General features: G+C 41.7%; 1 protein-coding gene across 1 annotated transcript; it reads right to left on the bottom strand.

Annotated features, from left to right (window-relative positions):
* Window positions 1-5,003: 5,003 nt before the first annotated feature.
* GJA10 (gap junction protein alpha 10) lies at window positions 5,004-15,674 on the bottom strand. The gene is made up of 3 exons (XM_049654006.1): window positions 13,270-15,674; window positions 6,085-6,255; window positions 5,004-5,571 (listed from the first exon to the last, which is right to left on the bottom strand). The coding sequence occupies exons 1-2, from the start codon at window positions 14,704-14,706 to the stop codon at window positions 6,217-6,219; spliced, it is 1,476 nt and encodes a 491-aa protein (XP_049509963.1). The 5' UTR covers window positions 14,707-15,674; the 3' UTR covers window positions 5,004-5,571; window positions 6,085-6,216.
* Window positions 15,675-17,556: the final 1,882 nt, after the last annotated feature.

The following is a 17,556-nucleotide window of genomic DNA, read 5'->3' as shown; positions in this document are numbered from 1 at the left end:
AGGGTCCTTCCTTACAAAAATAAAGGACCCTGCAGCCATGGCCTGCTTAGGAGGATCCCTGCCACAGCCGAGTTGGGTCTCCAAAAACGTAGCCGTGAGCCGTTGGGGCAGGTACGGTGGAGGTGGCCCTGTGGCTGGTTAACATCCGCCTGGATCTAGTCCTCCCCTTGGATCCACCTTTGTTCTACTTGTGTGTCCAGACAACCTCACTTCATTCAGGTTGGTCAGGCTTTGGGCAGGTGAGTGCTTTGCTGTATGTGTTTGTTTCTCTGCGTTATCTGGGGGTGCCTTGAATAAAATCAAACTTCATCACATACTGATTCTGGAACAAAACAGTTGCGAAAACAAAACAAAAGAGCTGTCAAACTTACTAGGCCATCCTGCTATTTCTATTCCGGGTTCCCTACCAATGACTCAGGCGTCAGAGGTGATGCTGCAGTATAAAACATTATTTTGTATATTGTACAAGTAATTTATTAACTGTCTTTCTAAAAGTATGCTGCTTTTAAGATGCACTATGACTTTGGATTTAATCCTTGTATTGCTTTCCTGAGGAAGTAAAAAAAAAAAAAAAGGCTAGTGATTAGAATGCCAGCTGCCACTTCTCCTTAAAAAGGAGGCCAGGGACCAGCTCTAGGACTTGCATGAGAGAACCGCCAGACATCGAGTGGGCACAATGTGAAGTTCAAAGCTATTATCAAGAGGTCTAGGAGCGCCTGGCTGGCTCAGTCAGTAAAGCATGCGACTCTTGATCTCGGGGTTGTAAGTTTAAGCCCCATGTTGGGTGTAGAGATTACTTAAAAATAAAATCTTCTAAGAAAAAAAAAGATCTATACCTACACTTTCTCTTTTAATATTTTATGATTGCCATTAAAGAAGAAACAAAGGTGTATAAAGTATACACCTTTTAAGAAACTGCAAAGTCCCGTCCCTATGGGCCACTCCACACCCTGTGGTAGCAGAACCCTCTCAGAGCGAGTAAGGCCTGAGAAGCGCTTTCAGACCCCACTTAGCTGGACCTCTATATTATACCCCATTTAAACTAGCAGCTGCTTAGTAAATGACTTCAATCTGCTCCCCTACCGCTTACAGTCTTGAAGGAGTCGCAGACCTGGAAGGGAGCAAGAATCAAGTTTTGTCCTCAAATTACTGTAAATAGACTGAGGGACAGAATTTTTTTTTTTTTTTTTAAGAATAAAGCTGTTCACTCTATCATGAGTTAGTATCTCTTCCCAAAATTGAGGATCTTGTTGTAGGTGCAGTTTTTGGCGAGTCAGTCCACAGTGCCGTGCCCTATGTGGAGTTGGTTTTCGTGCAGGAAGTCTGTGTGCATAGAGGCAATCTGTGTTCAAGCTGTATGTTTCCAGTACCGCCCGAGCCATCTCCTGACCCAAGCATCAAGGACTGATGCTGTAGAATAGAATATATTTGTGCACAAATAGTGTGTGCAGATAGTATTTGTACATAGAAAGGACCTATTGTGGCAAATTGAGGATAAATTATTCAACTGACGGTGCAAACACATTTCTTGCGAAGAAAAGGAAGTGTATAGTATTTTCCTACACTCCACCCTGGGAGGTGATATTTATATCCAGTGAATATCCACACATTTTAATCATAATATGAAAATGACGCTGCCGTTCTGTGAAGAATACCCCTTGGTGGCAGAGGCCCCACTTTGTAGCTTTGGTTTGATGTTGTGACATGGTGCATGCGTCTCGCTATCAAGCAATGGCTAAACAACTCTGACTTTCACTTCATTCCAGTTTACTGACCTCAGATAAAACAGTGGCCCTCCTTAGAAGCAGAAGTGCACCAAGACCATCCATTCAGTGCCAAGTGTTCCTGGGGGGTTAACGGACACGTAGATGAGGAAAGAGGGAAGGGACTTGGACAAAGAGGGTTTTTCCTACCAATGATGCTAAGTCTCCTACCAAAACATGTCTGCAGGCAGAGGGGTGACCTCCACCTGGTCCTAACGATGCATTGGGTGCGTGTGAATGCTGGGATGCCGTCATTCACACTGACACAAGAGACCCGCCACTTCTAGTGAGTGAACAGGAACCTTCCAAATGCACTTGGGAACTTTGGGCTCTGGTTAGACACAGCCGTTCAAGGCAAGCACCACCTTTGCTTGTGAGGCCAAAAGGGCCTGGGAGAATTTGTTCCAGAACCAGTCTGATACAAGTGCACCTCTAATATATGCCTTACAAACTCCAGAGGCCATATTCAAAACAGGGTCTTCTCAGTGTATGCAAGGGGCCACAGCCCTTCTTCTCTTCCTCCCCAGGTCGAACAATACGGACAGTTTCACACATATCTACCTGTATAACCCTCTGTACCTCTCATAACTGCTCAACGACTGTAACAGGTTACATCAGGTGTTTTTCTACATACTTTTTACACAGATTCTATGCGATTAATGTAACTTAATTCAATGCATCATTTTATTGTACTAGTTCTTAGGCTTGTCTTTTTTTTTCTAAGTGATTGTGGTTTTTGTTGTGGTTTTTACTGTAAAAATGAAATGGCTGTTGATGCTTATTCTCTGTAACTAAGAATTTTTACCTTTTTTGGGGAAAAAAAAGCATTGCTATGAACTAATGAATTGAAACTTCATTTACTCATTGTAAATACACTATTGTGCAAAAAAAAAATTTCACTCAGTTGAATTGCTAGTGTTAACTGAATTTTGTCTCGACACCATTTCTGTTGATGAAATAAAGACATATCATTATGCATTGTAGGCTGGCTTTCTCTGCCCCTGAACCCTGTTACAGATCACAGGGCTGGAGGCCTTAGGAAATCTTTTCTCCCAGAGAAGCCATGTGACTTCCTCTAGCTTGGACCTTTACCTGCTACCTGATTAATATGATTAGAAATCTAAAACATGTGATACTGCTAAAGTGACTCCTCAGATCCCCAGTGCCTGTGAGAGTAGATAATAGGCATTAAATGCAATTTCCTGGTTTTGATGTTGTGGGTAGCTATGCAAAATGTCACTACTGGAGGGAGGCTGGGTGAAGGGTATTGTTTCCTACAAGGGCATGTGAATCTACAAGGATCTCAAAATAATAGGTTTAATTTAAAAGAAAAAGCTAAATGAAAGTCAGCCAAGAGAAAGGGGCATTAAACCAACACCAAGAAACAATGATTAGCAAGACAGGGAGTTTAGAATTGTAGTTAAGGGAGTAAATACATTACAACTAGAAAAGTATATCTGATCATTTTGAATCTTGGATTTTGATATAAACAGAAAGCAAGGTATTGAATGGAGGGCAGGCCAGATGACCATGAGCGACGCTGGCCTCACGTGTTCTGGCTAAGCTGTCAGGCCATAAATAATACGTTCTCATGATGTCTGAAGAGCGCCGTGCTGCTGAGATCTGAGCTTCAGGAAGTACATGGCCTTGCCCCATCCACCAGATGGGAAAACTGAAATTCAAGGTTACTGAATTCTGCTCCCTGGGCACCCTACTGAGTCAAGGAGGAAGGGATTCCAGGGAGCATATAATGGGGTTAGCAAATGTGTGCTGTTCTGAAAACAACACAGTTGTAACATTTTAGGTGTGAAAGGTAAAATATAGTTATTTGCATGAAGACATGAAGTTATTTAATCCATTCTAGAAAAAGCAGGCGAATCTTTGTCTCAAAATTTGGTTAAGAAAACCTGGTCATTAAGGGGCGCCTGGATGTCTCAGTCGGTTAAGCCTCCGACTCTTGATTTCAGCTTAGGTCATGATCTCATTGTTCTTGAGATCAAACCCCATGTCGGGATTCACTGTGACAGCATGGAGCCTGCTTGGGATTCTCTCTCCCTCTCTCTCTGCCTCTCCCCCACCTCTAAAAATAAATAAATAAATAAATAAACTTAAAACATGGTCATTTAGAACTGATGGCCACTTGCACCTTCGACCCTGATGTTTGCACTTGTGGCAGGAATGACCATCATAGTTGGAAATAGAATTAAAAAGCTATTGTGTGTTGCAGAAGGGAAGCATTTAAACACCATCCTGCCCCAAGTGGGCAACAGCCATTATTTCCTTTCCTTTGAATGTGCACCTTTGAAGGGATTCATATCTACTTCCAGGGTACAATGAGGATTCTCAGATTGGCTACCCCTATACCAGTCCCTGCCAACAGTTTTGTTGTATCTGTTTGTAAACAACTAGGCTCTTCTTTCAAACAGTTCTACTTCTCCAGACCATCACCCCTACCCCCTCAATTAGGATGCATTAGCAAGACTGTACTTGATGTTTGACATCAGCTTGTGATAGTGCCCAGAGTGGGATGGGTTTCCAATTCTCCCCATTGAGCAGCTTTGCTTTCCTGGTATAAATGAATGTGATACTTCTTGGTGTCAAAGAATCAAGGCCCAGAGAGATGGAAAAAGCCACTCATCCCACATCCCATGATGCAAGTGTCTTTCCTTTCATTTGATTCAAGAACATGATACCTTCTGTTTTCACCACCTCTGACTCCTACAGATCCCAGCATATACCTGCCACTGGCCTGCTCAGTCAGCCAAAAAAAGCCATTGCTGGTTCTTCATGGCTAGATTTTATTCTTCCCCCTTGAAGACCAGTGCTTCCCTGAGGCAGTGATCCTCATCCTAAAGCAATAGATGGAAACCATCAGAGACACACCAGCATTTACTGGTAGCATTACATTTTACACTGGTCCTTTAACTTTTTTTTTTTCTAAGTGGGCTTCATGCCCAGCGTGGAGCCCAACTTGGGGCTTGAACTCATGACCCTGAGATCAAGACCTGAGCTGAGATCAAGAGTCAGATGCTTAACCAACTGAGCCACCCAGGTAGGTGCCCCTTTTTTTAAACCTCTGTGCTGAACAGTTGATGACATTATAAAGGATTCTGAGGGTAAAGGAAATTTAAATCAAAGAAAAAAAGTGCTGCCCTACAGACTCTTCTGAAAGAATCTCTCATAATAAACCTATTGACAGGACATGACAGAACACTAGTGAATAAGGAATAGACTGGAGAGTTTAAAGCGATGGGTACTATATTGTCTTTGGCATCTATACATAAACATACATTCATTCAACCAACACTACGCTGCATGCTGGGCATCCAAGACTTAAAATGCACAGGCCTTATCCTTGTAGCTTTCACAGGTTAGTTGGGCAGATGGATGTGCAAATAAATCATTGCCCGGGGACTGCTGATTGTTATGGACAAGAGAGAGAACACGACTTCACAGCTTCCTGGAAGGAGTCCAGGCCTTGGAACAGCCGGACCTGGATCTGGGTTTCAATTCAGCTGCACTGCATGCGCTTTAGCTGTGTGACCTTTAGCTGTGGGGCAAGTTACTTAGTCTCTTTGAGCCTTCTCTGGTTTATAAAATGGGGGCAAACAATAACTTTGCACAGTTGTAGATAAAACAGGTATAGATAATGTATCTTGAGCACCTGGAATATGGTATGCCCCTTAATGGCACCCACTTGGACTTGGCCCCAGCATCATTTTCATCCACCTGGTCTTCACTGGCTCTTCTACCAACTCACTGTGGAACAGATCATGCCTCTTCATATCTCCACGCCTCATTTCCACTTCTGCAAAGTATGGGGACAGAGAAGACTCAGAAGCCATTTGGGCTAGAAACACAGACCAGCCCCATCCAATGCTGGGCTCCCTTCTGCAATATCCCAGGTAGTTACCCAGTGTATTAGGGTTCTCCAGAGAGACAGAACCAATAGTCTAATCTGTCTATCTAGTCTGTCTGTCTATCTATCTATCTATCCATCCATCCAATGGTCCCAACTGCCACTGCTATGCCACTGCAGAGCTGGGGTGCTCTCTGCAGTGAGCAGGTCAACAAGCCCTATGAGGCTGCTGGATGGGGGAAGGATAGCCACTCCTCAATCCTTCTCCCCTCAGAGTGGCAGTAGCTTTTACCCCTGGATTTTCTCTCAGGGTACACACTTCCTCCCTGCCTAATCCTGCCAGAGATCAGACCCGCCTCACGTAGTGAGGCCAAGTGGGGCAGTAAGAGGTTGATCCCAGCCCCATCAGGGAAGGGAGGTCTCCTGTGGAGGTGGGCCCAGGTGGGAGCACCCTGTACACACCCATCGCCTGGCGGGTGTCTCTGTGGAGGGGATGGTTCCCACAATTCTTGCAGTTTGAGCTAACAAAGGTGTAATTTTTCTCCTGCAGATGCTGGTTGGTCTTTGGTCCATTTTTCTGGCCCCAAGCATGAATTATTTTTTCATAATAGATGAAAGTTCTAGAAGCATGTTCTGAAAGAGACAGGAAACAAGACAAATAAAACTAAATAGACTCAAAGGGCTTGTAAAAGTCAGTCCTGACAACCCACCTGGGACACTGTATATGTCACAGATACCAGGGATCCAATCAAAACCTGTTGCAGAAGACAATTCTAGGTTGACCCAGAGATGAATGCCCACGTAAGAGGTTCTATTCCCAGAAACCTCTGATCCCACCTGCCATCTTCTTATTCTTCTCCAGTTGTTGTTTTTATCCAAAATCCAGGTCTAAAACTATAAGCCAACCTTTTCCAAAGCTCCATCTTTGCCCCTTTTACAATTAGCCAGATTTTTTACTTTGTAAAATGTGGAAAGTGATCCATTGTGGCATATTCTATTTTGCAGTAATCTATCCTTGATCCTAAAAATATGCTACACTTAGGCTCCCTTGTGCAGAAAGAGCAAGAAGTAGCAACAAAGTATAGAAAAAGGAACTTGGGTTGAGTCAGACAGGCTTAGGATAAAATTCCAGGTCATTCACTCATCCAGTAAATATTAATTTATGTCCTTGCTATGTATGAAGGACTATGCTTCATCACATCCTAATTGTATGACTGGGCAAGTCATCTATTTCTTTATCCATAAAATGGAAATAATTACAGAAAGGAAGCCCACGGCAGTGTCTAGACCACCATCAGGCTCTTAATGAAGTGTGTATCTTTCCTCCTCTTCTTTAGATGCTTTGTTGATTGTTCTATAAAACTTCTCAGCCAGGGGCGCCTGGGTGGCTCAGTTGGTTAAGCTTCCGACTTTGGCTCAGGTCATGATCTCACGGTCCATGAGTTCGAGCCCTGTGTCAGTCTCTGCTGACAGCTCAGAGCCTGGAGCCTGCTTCAGATTCCGTGTCTTCCTCTCTCTCTGCCCCTCCCCTACTCATGCTCTGTCTCTCTCTGTATCTCAAAAATGAATAAATGTTTTTAAAATTTTTTTTTAAAACTTCTCAGCCAAAGGGCTCAATAAATTAGTACAGTTCATCCTCAAAACATCCATCCAATAATCCTTGTTAGTGCTGAGTCAAAAAAAAATACCTTCTCTCTCTTTTTTAATGTTTATTTATTTTGAGAGAGAGAGCATGAGCAGGGGAGGGGCAGAGAGAGGGAAAGAGAGAATCCCATGCAGGCTCCATGCTCAGTGTGGAGCCTGACTCAGGGCTTGAGTTCATAACCACAAGATCATGACCTGAGCCGAAATCAAGAGTCAGATGCTTAACTGACTGAGCCACCCTAGCACCCCAAGACCTTCTGAAATGACACAAAGAACCTAGAAGTAATAGAGATTTTAGATTTAATATAATATTAAAAATTCAAAGATGCTATAAACAGGGATAAGAGACCAGCAGACTGGGAGAAAATCTTTCTATATACATACAAAGAGTTAATATAATATCATATAAGAGCTCCTAAAAATCAGAAGAAAAACAAATATCCCAGCAGAAAAGATCGGAAAGGATCATTCTTGGTAGAAATACAGATGACCAATAAACATGAACAACCTGACCGGTAATTACAGATGTAAATTAAAATGAAGGGGAACATGTCTAGTTCATCAGATTGCAGGGGTGGGGGGGAAGATAATGGCTGGTATGAACAAGAATGTGGGAAAAGAGGTACCAATGTACTGATAAGAAAATAAATTGGTGTGGTCCTTCCTAAGCAAAAATTTTCAGCATCTATCAAAATACAAAACATGTATGCCCATTAAAACCAACAATTCCACTTAAAGATATATGTATGAAACATTCACTGCAACATTGTGTGCAGGAGAAAAAATAGTGAGAATGGCTAACTGGCCATCAAGTGTCTTATGGCTCATTGATACCACACAAAAGCATGAAGTGATGTAAAACTGAGGTAGTTCTGGGACACGTGGGTGGCTCAGTCAGTTAAGAATCTGACTTTGGCTCAGGTCATGATCTCATGGTTCATGGGTTCGAGCCCCACATTGGGCCCTGCACTGATGGCTCAGAGCCTGCTTCAGATTCTCTGTCTCCCTCTCTCTCTGTCCCTCCCCTACTCATGCTGTCTCTCACACAAATAAATAAGCATTAAAAAAAAAAAACAAAAAACTGAGGCATTTCCACAAATCCTGACATGGGAAGATCCCTGTGATGTATCATGAACTGAGAAAAAGCAAATTGCAAAGACATCTCCACATCTCTACATGATCACATCTATATTTTAAAAATTAACATATATGTGTGGACATATATTTGCCCTCAAAGATGGATTATGAATACCTTGAGAAAGGTAGGGGTGTGTTCCCAAGCTGTTCACAGCAGTTGCCTTTAGGGAGAAGTGAGAACTGAATCTAGATGAGAAGAGATGAATCCTCACATGGTCAGGTTCCTATTTTATTCTCTATGTTCTTTTATATTGCTTTAATTTCTTTCAATGAGCATGTATTACTTTAATTTGAAATACAGCAAGTAAGAAAAAAACTGTTCTTCCATGCAAACCATAAATGATGGTACCCCTGGTCTGAGCCACATGCCTCTTTCACCTGGGTCATTGTGTAAGCCTCTAGCTGGCCTCCCTGATTGTACTCTTACCCCTTGTCTTAGTCTATTCAGGCTTCTATAACAAAATACTGTAGACAGGGTGGATTATTTATTTCCCACAGCTTTGGAGGCTGGGAAGCCCAAGATAAAGGTACTGACAGATTCACTATCTCGTAAAAACCCATTTCCTGGTTCATAGATAGCTGTCTTTTTTCTGTGTCCTCACATAGCAGATAGGATAAGGAACTCTCTGTGGCCCCTTTTATAAGGGCACTAATCCTAATCATGAGGGCTTTACCTTCATGACCTAATCACCTCCCAAAGACCCCACCTCCAAATACCATCATATTGGTGATTAAGTCTCAACATATGAATTGGGGGGGGGGGGGGCACAAACATTCAGACCATAGCAGCCCTATAATAGACTCTCCAGAAAGTGTGTTTTTTAAAATGTATGTGTCAGATCACCACCACCCCTCTGCCATCCAACCCAAATTCCTTTCTGTGGCCTATAAAGCCCCATATATCAGCTCCTGACTGTTTCAACCTCACCCTTATCTCTCCCCTCCTTGATAATGGCCCAAGAGAACTCTGCAGGGCCTTGGCACAGCTGGCTCCATCAGTCATGCCAAGTCTTGAGGTGGGTGATGCATCCCAGGCAGAAAGACCAAGAAGTGCAAGCATCCTCAGCTTTTGAAGCTACAAAAGGAGAGCACTCTTTATCACTTAAATGCCTCAAAAATTGGAAAACTTCACAGAACAACCTTCTTCCTAATGCCAAAACCTCCCTCCTCTATAGCCATGGTTCTGAACTCTGGCTGCACACTGGAATCATCTGGGAGCTTAAAAAAAATACTGGTGTCCAGGCTCCATCAGCAGAGATTCTTATGGGGGAAAATTTCAAAGCTTCCCTAGTGATTTTATGTGGAACTCAGCAAGAGAATTACTGCTCCATTGCATCTCTGCATTCAACAATGAGGAAACATCTCCTTTTCAGAGGGTAGCATGAGTTCCTAAAACTCAGCCAGCCCTCCTCCCCAGGCTCACTTGGCCAGACCGGAAGTCTGCTTTCCATGCCCAGCTAAATCTATCCTCCAAAAACCAACCTTGACCAAAATTATTTAGCAATCAATGAGCTTGGACTTGAAGAAACTGTGGGATTGGGTGAAAGCAAGGGAAATGTCAGAGCATAAAATCATGGCTCCTCCAAGTGACTTTTGTAACCTTCTAAAATGGAATGCATTTCTATTGCAGGACAATTCCCTCTATGGGACACATCATAAGTGACAAAGCAACTGTGGTCCTACCAGAAGTCATTTCGCTCTGAAATGTCAAAATGCATCTGACTGAGCCCTAAAAATTCTGCCACGTAGGACCTAAGACAGTGTAGAAAGCAGTTTACAGTCCATGTTTTGACCCTAGATGATTATAATCCTGTTTGCTGCACTAATTTCTAATTAAAGATCTCTCTGTTGGCAAGAAGCATGATGTGTCAGCCACAGTGCTCTGGAGTTGACAGCTGTGGCCTCAATCCCCAAGTCTTCCTGCCATTTGGGAAGTGAAGTCTCCTGTCAACCCTGTAAGAGGTCTGGGGGAAAGTTACCATAAGTAGTAAAGCTCTGTGTCCAAAGACATTATTTGTAATTCCCAGAAACATTAAAAAAAAAAAAAAAACAGGGAAGAAAGTGGAAGACAAAAAAAGAAAGGGGCCTATCATCTTCATCATCTTTTCTCCAAACTCACAAAAATGGCTGGCCTCTCCCAAAAGATAATCTGAGAGATTAAGAAAATCTGTCTCTACTAAACACTACCATCTCTCCCTCAATTCTCTGACAAAACAAATGCTCCTTTTACATGGAAGCAGGTACAAGAGAGGGAAAATGATTAAAACTGTCTTGCTGACTTCACAAATGTAGGTAAGAAGCACAAGTCACTGGCAAGGTTACTCTAAAATAGTGGTTTTCAACACTGGCTGCACATTGCAATCACCATGAGAGTTTAAAAAATACTAATCCTAGGGGCACCTGGCTGGCTCAGTCAGTAGAGCATGTGACTCTTGATCTTGGAATCAGTGTATGTGTGTGTGTGTATATATATATATATATATATACATACATATATATACACACACACACATACATACACACACATGTATATGCATATACAGTACAACCTTGGTTTGCAAGCATAATTCATTCCAGAAACAAGCTTGTACTCCACTTGTATATCAAAGTGAATTTCAAGAACCATTGGTTCAGTTGTGATCATGTGACATTCAGCATCACACACTACTCATATTGCAAGACATCACTTGTTTATCAAGTTAAAATTTATTGGAAATGTTTGCTCATCTTGTGGAACACTCACAGAACAAGTTACTCGCAATCCAAGGTCTTACTGTATACAGTTTACATATGTATACACACATATATACGTATATAGTTTACATATATATACATACATACATAAATACTGATCCTGCATCCCCCCACCCCAGAGATTTTGGGTTAAATGGAATTGGATGGGTCCTGGGCATGACAATTTTTTAAAGCTCCCAGATGACTGTAACTCATGGCCAGGGCTGAGAACCCTGCTGTAGTTTGTTATGGGGTTCCAAGTAGCCACACTCTGATCTTAAACATAGTCTCCTGAGGGCGCCTGGGTGGCTCAGTCGGTTAAGCATCTGACTTCAGCTCAGGTCATGATCTCACAGTCCATGAGTTTGGTTAAGCGTCTGACTTCAGCTCAGGTCATGATCTCACAGTCCATGAGTTGGAGCCCCGCGTCGGGCTCTGTGCTGACAGCTCAGAGCCTGGAGCCCGTTTCAGATTCTGTGTCTCCCTCTCTCTCTCTCTGCCCCTCCCCTGTTCATGCTCTGTCTCTCTCTGTCTCAAAAATAAATAAACGTTAAAAAAAATTTTTTTTTAAACATAGTCTCCTGAATAGATGGCTGGTCACTGCCAAGAAATGAATATCAGTTTGAAAGAAGTATTATAGGAAAACTCTGAGTAGGATGATGCCTCCTCAAGATATGGCTTTAGTGTGGTAAAAATATCTCTAAACTCACAGGATATATGAAATTGGGATAGAGATTCAATCATCATAGATTTAATCATTATCATTAACAGGAAAAAGCAAGTGTATAAGTTCAACCAAGTGAGCTCAACTAGGGGGATTTCTTTCTAATGGAAAAAGGCTATTATGGGGTGCTTGGGTGGCTGAGTCAGTTAAGTGCCTGACTTCGTCTCAGGTCATGATCTCAGTCCGTGAGTTCAGGCCCCACATCGGGCTCTGTGCTGACAGCTCAGAGCCTGGAGCCCGCTTTGGATTCTGTCTTCCTCTCTCTTTGCCCCTCCCCTGCTCACTCGCTCGCTTGCTCTTGCTCTTGCTCTCACTCTCTCTCTCAAAAATAAACATTAAAAAAAAAAAAAACTTTTAAAGCTATTAGGAGCAGTGGATAAAGCAAATGTCATTTTTTCTTTTTCCAGAACTGAGAAGAGTCCACAGTAAATATCCATTATGTCTTAACAATGGCCAGGAAATGCTTATTCCACACTGGCTTTTCAGAGAACAGAATTAAAATCAATACTATATTGATTTTAGTCTTTGTGAAATATATCACCAAATATTCATATATGACCTTTAAATGCCAGAGCTATTAAAACAATGGAGCACACCCTCCTTCTTTAGCGAGACAAGGGCTGCTGAAGGTTACAAATGCTCTCTTTTGATCCATTTTCCACACTGTGATAGAAAGAGCTTTCTAAAATGTAATGCTGATCCCTTAACTCCTCTGCTGCACACCCTCTATGGGTTCTCCATTGCCTTCCCACAAGGCCTCCATGACCCTTCTCCACCCTTCCCTCTCCATAGCCTTCCTCCCACTCAGTGCTCCAGCCACATGTAGCTCCCCAGACATCCCTGCTGTGTCACACCTCTCAGCCTTTGTCTATGCTGCTCCCTGTACTGGGATGTCCTTCTTTCATGCACCCCAGTCCTCCTAGGTCTGGAGAAATTCACTACATCTTTCAAGACTCAATTCAAAAAAAAAAAAAAAAAAGACTCAATTCAAAAGTAACTTCAACAATGAAGCTTTTCCTGACCCATTCATAAAGAATTGTCCACTCCCTCCTTTGCCTGCGCACTCCTTCTAACATGGCACCTTACACTTGATCACATTTATGTTTACCTGTATAACTTCCCCATCTAGACTCTGAGCCCTTTGATGGGAGAGACAGTATTTTATCCATTTATAAACCTAGCTCTTGCAAGACTGAATGATATAAAGTTCAGTAAGTTTATTTCATGAACTGAATTTAACTGAATGTACTGAATGACTGGATTCAACTCTCTATAAATTAACCTCCCTCACCTCCTCTCCCTCTCTCTCAACACACACGTATACACACCAGGAAATTGGAAAGGGAAGACTAAGAGGCAGCCAGAGTGGAACATCTCTTGTAATAGTTCTATGATCAGTCCTTACTTACCATTGATGTTCTATACCCAGTGGCAGAAGGCAGAAGCGAGGGACTATTTTCCCGGTGCAGAAGATCCAAGCAAGAGCTGTTCTGAGAACTGAAGCTTCTTGAGTCACTGTGCAACTGTCCCTTTTCAGACAGCAATCTGGACAGAAAGCTGGCCTTGCGACTATCCAGGTGAGATCTGTCTGTCCAGACCCCACTCTCTCTCATGCTGCCATCGCTGTCTCTACAGTGACTGTGCAACTCTGTAAGAGGCTCTCCTGAGGGTCGTAGATCCTGGGACTGCTCCCAGATTCCTATTGCATAGGATGGGCAATGTCTAGGAGCCATCTCTGTACATAGCCAGGACTGGGACTTTACATTTTCTAGGCCAAATGAATGGTCTGGTTGCTGTCCCTGGTGCTGAATTCGAGTAGTAGCATCCCAGGGACATGGACTGTGGACATGGAGCTGTCCGCTGTGCTGATCCTTCTCAGTCCACTCTTTTTTAATACAGCAAGGGTCTACTTCCAGTTGCCTGGGCTGTAGGCTTTGACATGTGGTTTTAGACTTCAGCACATTGACTTGAAAGACTTGCTGTTGATCGTTGGCTTGAAGTAAAGAGATTCTTTTAGGCAAGGGAGAGCAAATCATACAAGGCTGGGCCACCGAATATTTTTTCAAATGGAATGGAGTGCCACTTTCATCCTCAATGTCCTCATTGCTGGATTTCTCATAAAGTGCCCTCATGATTTTCCTGATTCCCAGATGAGATATTTCCAGTACATTAAGGAACAAAGAGATGGCTGCAATGCTGTGCATAAAGAGCATGAAAATTGTCTTCTCTGTGGGCCTGGATACAAAGCAATCCACTGCATTAGGGCAAGGAGGTTGAGTGCATTTGTAAAGGGGGTGCATTTGAAACCCATAGAGAACATACTGGCCTATCATGAACCCTACTTCCAGCACAGATCTCGTCAAGATGTGTAAGACATAAGTACGCAGAAGACATCCTTTCAGAGGGACTTTATGGATTCTCTTCTGCTCCTCCAATCTCTTCAGCTCTCTATCTATCCTTTGTTGCTCCTCCAATTCAAGCTCTGGATTCTCCATCCGGACTCTAAGGTGTGACTTTTTCCTCTGCCTCTCCTTTTCAAAGGCCCTGAGTCTATAAAGTGCATGGCCCATATACACCAGAGAAGGAGAAGACACAAAGATTATCTGTAAAACCCAGAACCTGATCAAAGAGATAGGGAAAGCATCATCATAACAGATATTGTTGCAACCTGGCTGCTGGGTGTTGCAGGCAAATGCTGACTGTTCATCATCCCAGACATCTTCAGCAGCCACACCGAGTACCAGCATTCGGAAAATGAAGAGAATGGTCAGCCAGATTTTCCCCACTATAGTTGAGTGGGAGTGAACTTCCTCTAGGATGTCACCCAGTAAATTCCAATCCCCCATGGTAAGAGATTAATGTCTGAAACATACAGAAAGTACTGAAGTTAATAGCACCCATGGATATAATGTATAAAGACACAGGCTCATTAATAAAGCAGTTTCTTTTTTCATGTCAGAAAAGCTATGAAGCATTTTCCAGCCCTAATTATTTATGGCCCATGCTTGATGAAATAGAATACTTCCAAGGAATATGATTTTGGAAGAAAAAAAAAAAAAACTCAAGACCCTGCACAATCTGATCCAATTTCCTGCCTATCCTTTCCTTCTCTCTAACACAAAGTGGACTCATTCCATATATGCAATGGCCCTCATATTTGTACAATGCATTCCATCTCAAGTTTTGTTCATTTCTCTGCCCAGATGAGAGGCCCCATTAACCAGACATCCTACATGATCTTACATGAGTCTCAACTTTTCCAAGAAGTTTTTCCTTGCCATCCCATGTCAGAGTGGTTTTTCCCATTCCTAAATGCCCACACTATTTTTTATACCACTCATTTGGCACTGTGCCTAAAATGAGTTTTGTGAAGGCTGTGTCTTACATCCCTCATCTTGTACACTCTTTGCAGATAGGGACACATTCTATAGCATTTTGTTCTTTGCACACAGAAGGTATCAATAAATAATAGTGGGATGAATCATCTTTCCATTTTAAAACTCGGTTCCTTGACCTTATCACTGGAATAATCATCACATATACAACAACAAAAAGTAAATCCTCATTATATATTATCCATGCTCCCACTGCAAGAAAACAAATCAGCCAAATATACCCTCTGGACCTGGCACAGGATAGCAGTAAAGATTAAGCAGACACAGAAACAGTACCAGACATGTGATTACATCCACAACGCCACATCTGGAACAGCATGTTTTCATGAAAGCTTTGCTAACTTAGAAGAAAAGTGAATATAAACCGCTTTTCTAGCAAGCTTGGATCCAGGAAAGAATTAAGGCAGAGCTGACATGAATAGGTTATTTGGTTTACCCTAAAAAAAAAAATGTTTTTCAAAGTTCAATGAGATTAAAAAGTTAGTAGATTAAAGGCTTCTAAGATGTAGAAGACTTCCCAATATGAAAGATATGAAGAAAAAAACAGGAAAAGTGTTATTAAGTTAAAAACCAATAATGAAAGAATTTTCTCTTCCATAATTCACCCATTCAATAATATTTACTAAATCTTACTATCATCTAGGGATTGTCCTAGATGCCAGGGAATTCAACAGTGAACAAGATATACCTGGTCCAGCCCTCACAGTAGTTGGTCAGTAAGGAATCTCACTAACATAAAATGAACAAATCGTGAAAAGAATGGATGAATATCAACTCAAAAATACAAGAGATGAGGCGCCTGGGTGGCTCAGTCAGCTAAGGATCCACCTCTGATTTCAACCCAGGTCATAATATCACAGTTATGAGATCAAGCCCCACATCATTGGGCTCTGAGCTGGGTGTGGAGCCTGCTTGAGATTCTCTCTCTCCTTCTCCCTTTGCCCCTCCCCTGCTTGTGCTGTCTCTCTCTTTAAACACACACACACAACATGGAATCATTACATTTTCCCAACGTATCTCCAAAAAAAAATAAATTCCAAGTGGAATAAAGTATTAAATGTAAAAATGTCAACCATAGGGGTGCCTGTGTGTCTGGTTCAGTTGGTTAAGCACCCAACTCTTGGTTTAGGTTCAGGTCATGATCTCACAGTTCATGGGATCGAGCCCTGCATCGGGTACAGACAGCACAGAGCTGGCTTGGGATACTCTCTCCCTCTCTCTGCCCCTACCCAACTCTCTCATCTCTCTGTCTCTCTCAAAATAAACATTAAAAAAATTTTTGAAGTTAACCATATAAGTATTATAATAAAATATGAAAGAATGTTTTAGAATCTTGAAATAGAGGAAGTCTTTTTTTAAGCACATCAATGCCAGAAATTATCATTGGAAAAAATTTTTAGATTTTACTCAGCGAAACTGAATGGCAAAACTGGAGCTGTCCCAGAAGGCATTTGGGTCTAGAAGACAATAAAAACAACAACAAAAAATACAAACTAAATATAAATATTTGTGAATAATCACTGAATAGGTAGAGAGGAGATCACTCAGGGACAAGAAAAAGTGAGCCAATGACAAAACCCTGAAAAATAACATAGGAGAATACGTCTACAAATAAAATACAAATAAAATGAATACAAATAAAGTAAAAGTGAGAAATGGCCAAAGAAAGTCGGGGGGCAGGGGGAGACTATGAAAACAGAGAACCATTACTGAAACCAAAGGATAGAGTTTCAAGGAGAGACACAATGCCAAATACACATACACATACTCCTATTTATATGAATTAAATGTGGGATATACCATGCTCAGGGATTGGCAAACTCAGTATTTGTAAAGATGTCAGTTCTCCCCAAATGAATTGATTGATAGATTCAATGTGAGATTTTATATCAGAATAAAATAAAATCCTATAAATGTACATATATATGTATGCACATGTATATGGTGTGTGTGTGTGTGTGTATATGTATATACACGTGTGTGTATATATATGTATATATATGTATATATATGTATATATATATGTGTGTATATATAGTAGATATATGTAGATATATACACACATATATATATATATGACTTTGGACTATATGACTACGGAGACTTTATGACTTTGAAAAAAATACAGGGCACACACCAGGAAGTTAATACAGGTTACTGGAGGTCTGTAGGAAGTGATGACAGTGGAGGGGGGTAGGGGGGAAAAAAAAGGAAAAAGAATAAAGACTCTTCTTCTAAGCAAGTATGACTAATTTTTTATCCAAAGTAAACATTTATATAAATTTACCGGTATATGCATAC

Source organism: Panthera uncia (assembly GCF_023721935.1).
Source record: "Panthera uncia isolate 11264 chromosome B2 unlocalized genomic scaffold, Puncia_PCG_1.0 HiC_scaffold_24, whole genome shotgun sequence".
In the NCBI taxonomy this organism is placed as follows: Eukaryota; Metazoa; Chordata; class Mammalia; order Carnivora; family Felidae; genus Panthera; species Panthera uncia.
This window is presented reverse-complemented; position numbering and strand designations above follow the sequence as displayed.